Below are 6,339 nucleotides of genomic sequence, written 5' to 3' on the forward strand. Positions count from 1 at the left end.
CAGGAGCACCAAGGTGCCCAGACCGTTTGACCCTTGTTAGACAGAAAAGCCTACAGGGGCCCAGCCCACTCCAAGCCCTGTTCTGGAACTAGCCCAGCCTCTGAGCTCAAATTCCCACTATACCCCTTCCTGGCTCCTTAATGTCAAGCTGGGAGCATCTGTTGCCCTGGAACTCCCATCCAGGTAGGAGTAAATGTGCCTAGGACTGGGGGCTGAAGGGATGTGGGGATTCCAGACTCTTGCAACAATAATACCTAGGAGTTCTACCTCAGAGCCTGGCCTAGGTGTCTCTCCTAAATAGATAAGTGGATCTACTGACATTGGAGGAGAATAAGGGTGAATTAGCACACCTCTCTCCCCCTACTCCAGGATCTCAATCTAGTGAAAGGATATATTCACAATGAACTCATCAACAGAGATAAAGCTGAAGTCAGCCATTGTACCTCCCTAATCCACTTACCCCTCACTTCTGAACACCAGGCATCAGAACCTCTAGTATAGGACTCCTCTGCACCCCAGCCACCCTAGAGATTGTCAAACACTACTTAGGCTCTGTCAGGAGTTCACCAAGCCAAAATCTTCACCCAACAGTTGCAACCCTTGGGTGGACACTCACAACTCAGACGTTAGCTATCCAAGCTTATGACCCCTTCCCCAACGTCTACATCCAGCCTGGCCTGGGGACCAAAAGATGGGCTTGGTTCAGGGCTACAAGCTCCAAAATATGCACAAGGTGCTTGAGAAATTAACAAAATCAGTTCTAACCTCTAGAAAAACAAGTGGTAGTGATTGTCAAGAACTGTGCAGGGGCTGGGATTTTACTCTATTTTTTAAAAGGATTTATTTATCTATTTTAGGTGGGGGAGAGAGCACAAGTTGGGGGAGGGCCAGAGGGAGAGAATCTCAAATAGACTCTGCGCTGGGCATGGACCCTGATGCGGGGCTCGATCCCAGGACTCTGAGATCATGACCACAGCCAAAATCAAGAACCAGACACCCAACCAACCAAGCCACCCAAACATCCCTAGATTTTACTCTGTTTTAAAGTTAGCAAGATATTCTATTACTGCTTCGTGAATGCTGGCAGAAGACACAAGACTCCTCGGTGAGATATCAAGGATTTTATTACTCACAGAACAGCCACAGCAAGAGCTTTAGCATGTTTTTTTGTTTTGTTTTGTTGTATCAGTTCCCCATGTCTATCAAATGCCTTGGGTGTGGCACAGGATGTATGACCGGTGCCTACTCATACAGTGGGCTGTGTTACAGGAGAAGAATGCTAAGGTTTGGGGTTACACTCCTTTTATAGGAAGAAAAAGCAAGTCTGATCTTTGTCTAGGGAGAAATGTTTCCTTATCTTTCAAGGTTGCTTGTTGTAAATACAATTCTGAGAAACGGCCTGGAAAGCAGTCAGTGTCCTACATTCTTGGCATACCCAGTAAAAACATTCAGGGATGCAAAGAGCCCATAGTAGGTTGTCTCTCTCAACCATAACTAGCAATGGTTAAAAACAAATGAATGGTGAGAAAAAAAAAAAGTGCTTTCTATGTCCTGGAATAAGTCCTAGGAGAGATACCCAGGTTAAAAAGAAAATCAATTCAGAAATACCCCACAAATTATGCTTAATGATTACTTTTTTAGCTGATAAGTAGAATTGGGGTTTTCTGTGTCCTTATCAAAGAAGAAAAGAGAGATAGAAGATATTATCATGGAGACAACATGAATGTTGAAGAATCTGTGGTAACTTGAGAAGGGCTTGAAAAAAAAAACCTTCAGGGGTCAGGGGCAAGTGGTGGTAAATCCCAATGGGACAAGAAAGTAGAATAGGCCCGGGTGCCTGGGTGGCTCAGTTGGTTAAGCGACTGCCTTCGGCTCAGGTCATGATCCTGGAGTCCCAGGATCGAGTCCCGCATCGGGCTCCCTGCTCAGCAGGGAGTCTGCTTCTCCCTCTGACCCTCTTCCCTCTCGTGCTATCTCTCATTCTCTCTCTCTCAAATAAATAAATAAAATCTTAAAAAAAAATAAATTAAAATAAATAAAAAAAAGAAAGTAGAATAGGCCCATTTAGTCAAACAAAATGGAAGAAATGAGAACAGATGACAACCTAAACCTTTCCTTGGTACTCTTTATGGCTAAAGAGTACCAAGGTGGCTTCTCCCATGTTCCCAACCCCTGGTGTTCATGCTTTGTGTCATCCCATCCTCTTGAGTGTGGACAGACCTGTGATTTAATTGTAATTAACAGAATGATGGAAAAAGTAATAGGATGTTACTCTTGTACTTATATTACATTATATAAGACTGTCTTCTAGCATACTTATTCTAAGACTCTCCTTTCTGGCCTGATAAAGTGGCCTCGTTGGGAAAGTCCATGTACCCTCTAGGAACTGTAAATGGCCTTTAGATGCTGAGTGTGGCCTCCAGCTAAGAGTCAACAAGAATCCAGTGTCCTTGGTCATATGACTGCAAAGAAATGAATTCTGCCAACAACCTGAGTGGGCTTGGAAGATTCTTCCCCATTCAAGCCTCCAGATGAGAACACAGCCCAGCGAATACTTTATAGTCTTGTCAGACCATAAACAGAAGACTAAGCTGGAATTCTGACTCACAGAGACTGTGAGATCATAAATTGTGTATTATTTTAAGCCACTACATTTGTGGTAACTTGTTGCAGAGTAATAGAAAACTAATACACGGGGCGCCTGGGTGGCTCAGTCGTTAAGCATCTGCCTTTGGCTCAGGTCATGATCCGAGAGTCCTGGGATCGAGCCCTGCCTCGGGCTCCCTGCTCGGCAGGAAGCCTGCTTCTCCCTCTCCCACTCCCTCTGCTTGTGTTCCCTCTCTTGCTGTGTCTCTCTCTCAAATAAATAAAATCTTTAAAAAAAAAAAAAAAAGAAAACCAATACACTGCTGTAGCCATGAAAGTAAAAGAGTCTGACAGTAAGGTATATGTGGGCAGCATGCAGTTTGTGTGGGTACAAGGCACACCCATTCTCTGAGCACTTGCTTAAAGTTCAGTGAGATTATTTACAAGAGCAAATAGAGTTAGGATGAAAAGGGGGCTGTTTCACAGTATGAGCTTGGGAAGAAACAGGGAAGGAGAAGGCATTTAGGTAACTCCTCTCCCTCAGCTCATTCTGTAAAGACACATAGCTGTGGAGAGTCTGCAACCTTCCTAACAGGCTGGAACCATCTCATCCTACATATTAAATGTAAATTACCCTTTTGTGCCTTCATTTGATTTTTGATATGGGAATAGCAGATATCTGTGAAAGGCTCAAAGATATAACAGTGATCTTGTAGACAATGGGGAGGGATGTCCCCCAGGAAGTAATAAAGTAAAAGAAACCTCTGAAAAGGGAAGTGGAGAAAACAACCCAAATCAGTAAGTTTCACAGGTAGAAACAGGAGCTCCAGATTTTCTTTGGGTTCAGGAAGGAGGAACAATCAGAATAGTTCTCATTGCTTTACACAGAACAAGTGTTGAATAAATCTTTCTTACAGAAATGCTGCAAAGATGGTTGGAGGAAGCAAAGAGTTTGAGATCACAGTGTCAGTATCCTCTCTATAGTTCAAAGTGGGCCATAAGGGTCTGAGAAGACCAATTCTTTAGAACTTGTTTCTAGAAACAGTGTAATCGTAAACTCATCATATCCACTGTGCTTCCTCAGAGACGGAACCTGATTGGTGAGTTGCAGTTAGCAGGGATGATGATAGGTAACCAATACTACAGAAGTGGGTCATTTCTTTGATCACAGGAGAGAGCTACCAAATTTGTAATTTGGCCAGTTTCCATATCATATCACATTTCTTTTGGATATATACTGAAGAGTAGAAATGCTGGGTCATATGAAAATTCTTTTTAGATTTTTGAGGAACCATGAAACACTTCCACAGCAGCTGCATCACTTTACATTTCTACCAGCAATGTACCAGCATCCCAATTTCTCCATATCCTCCCATTATTTTCTATTTTTGAGAATAGTGCTGGTTAGCCATTTACGTATCTTCTTTGAAGAAACGTCTATTCACATCCTTTCCATTTTTTTTTTTTTTTTTTTTTAGAGCCGAGAGGTCTCACATTTATTACTGAACCAACCTACTGGTGCAGAGGAATAGTCAGAGAGAAAAATCATTTCCATGATAAGACAAGTCTATGGCCAGGTAGGAAGGATGTTTACAGAATGATAGAACACATGATCTTCACGCAGCTTAATTAAATATGTATGCCAATTAGGTGTGTCATCTCATGACGTGTGACGCCTTACAGACCCAGGTTGGTTCTTCTCCAGTGCCTCCTTTTGGAGTTGTACCTGATCTTATTACCAGTTTTCATCCGAATCCACTGGGGAATGGGACGATTCTGCTTTTGTTTCTTGGCCAGGAATCGCTTGATTCTGAAAGTCTTGTAAGAAGACATGGCGAGAAGCAGCCAGCCACGCAGAGCAGGATGGTGGCGAAAAAAAGCCACATCCTTTCCATTTTTGAACTGAGTGTAGTTGTTGTTGTCGTTGACTTGTAGGAGCTCTTTATACATAGTAGATATTAATTGCTTACTAGATATATGATTTGCAAATATTTTCTCCTATTCCATGGGTGTCCTTTCACTCTCTTCGGTGAATCCTTTGATGCACAAGTTTAAATTTTGAGGAGGTCCATTTTTCTATTTTTTCTCTTGTTGTCTGTGCTTTTGATGTTATACTTAAGAAACCATTGCCAAATCCAAGGTTGTAAAGATATTTCCCTGTTTTTTTCTAAGAGTTTTATATAATTTTACCTCTTAAACTTAAGCAAACATACATTCTTTCTTCTGTCTCTCTTTGATATCTCTTCCCAAAAAAACCCCCGAAAAACAGATTTCAGGATTCCAAGCTTTGTGACCTTTTTCAAATTGCTTAAAATCTCTGAGTCTCAGTTTAAGTAAAGGGATAATTTCACAAGATTGTTTTAAGAGTTATATGTTTAAACATAGTATAGTGCCTAGCACACTGGAGTTCAATAATCCCATGCATTCTTCTTCCTTCAAAGGACTTTCTCTTCCAGGACCTGCCAGCATCAATTATTCCACCTGATCTTAACGGCTTGCTTGTGGACAGTCAAGCCCCGGACCCCAAGTCTCCTATCTTTGCTTCAGAGGCCTCACCGGTCCTCCCTTCCCTTAATGCCCTTTGCTCTAATAGAAGTTCCTGCCTCCACAAAAACCCAGCTTGGAGACAACCTGCGCTACCACGGAGAATAAAATTTCGAATGGGGTGGGGGTTGGAAGGGACAAAGGCAGCAGTCCCGCAGGGCCCCAGCCTCTCGGCCACCTTGGAGGGACGCAATTTAGGGCACACTGAGCCCTAGAAAGGTCAAGGCCAAAGTCCTGTGGGCATATGGGGAGTTACTCCTGGCCTAGATCCCGTGGCAGGCTCCTCTCCTTCCTGTCAGAGGTTCCTTCCAGGCAGTTCTAGGGCACAGTCTAAAGTATTCCTTTATACTGGGGTCCTCTGTGGGCTCCATCTCCACCGCGCAGGCTCCCGAGGCTCCGCTATGCTCTCAAATGGTCTTCCATTGAGACACCAGCAGAGACCACCCTTGCCCTCCGGTACTTATACAGACGGTCTCTCTGCGGGGACGGTGCCTCCACACTGCGCCTCCCCATGGCAGCAAATGCAGAGAGAGCCCTGGGAGTCTGCATTCACACAGGGGTCCTCCTTGGGGGCGGCTCCCCGCACCGCCTCCGGGACTCTCCCAAGGGGCAGAGGCAGGGACACTTGGGGGTTTATTCCCGTACTCAAGGACTCCCTTAGGGGCGGCTCCCACACAACACCTCAGAGTCCCCAAAGGGTTGTCCGAGGCCCGCAGACCCGTCCCTTAGGGTGCCAGCCGGGTCCCCGCCGCCCCCGCCCCCGCTTACCGGGACCGTCAGGGTGCGGGACGCGGGTCCGGAACTGGCGGACTCTACACCGCGAACCCCGCGCCGCCCGTGGCCGCTCGGGAGCCGGCGTGCTGGGGCCGAGCGCCGGGAGCAGGCGGCGCGCGCGGAGCAGCAGGCTGAGGCGGCAGCGGCGGCGGCGCGCGCGCCCCAAGCACACCCACCCTCCCCACCCCCCGCCCCGCGCGGCTGCGGCGCGTGCGCCCGCGCGAGACGACCTCCGCGGGCCGGTGGGCGCGCGCCCCGCCCCGCCTTCCTGCGCCTGGCGGCGCGGCCCTCTGGGCTCAGCGGGCGACCTCGCGTGGGACTGAGCCGCCGAGGGAGCGCAGGAGGGCGGCGGCCGGCTCCGACGACCTGTGGGTCTGGGAGGCAGTGGGCGCCCCGGACCAGCGCCCGGCTCTGCGAGGTCTGCCGGGTCCTCTC

The 6,339-nt window shown here is 47.1% G+C and overlaps 1 protein-coding gene across 1 annotated transcript; it reads right to left on the reverse strand.

Annotated features, from left to right (window-relative positions):
• Positions 1-2,910: 2,910 nt before the first annotated feature.
• On the reverse strand, positions 2,911-4,551 carry LOC141372037 (large ribosomal subunit protein eL39-like). The gene has a single exon (XM_073890502.1). The coding sequence runs from the start codon at positions 4,534-4,536 to the stop codon at positions 4,264-4,266; it is 273 nt and encodes a 90-aa protein (XP_073746603.1). The 5' UTR covers positions 4,537-4,551; the 3' UTR covers positions 2,911-4,263.
• Between the last annotated feature and the right edge of the window lie 1,788 nt (positions 4,552-6,339).

Source organism: Callorhinus ursinus, unplaced genomic scaffold (assembly GCF_003265705.2).
Source record: "Callorhinus ursinus isolate GAN/ISIS: 27379988/994484 unplaced genomic scaffold, GSC_fseal_2.0 scaffold414, whole genome shotgun sequence".
NCBI lineage: Eukaryota > Metazoa > Chordata > Mammalia > Carnivora > Otariidae > Callorhinus > Callorhinus ursinus.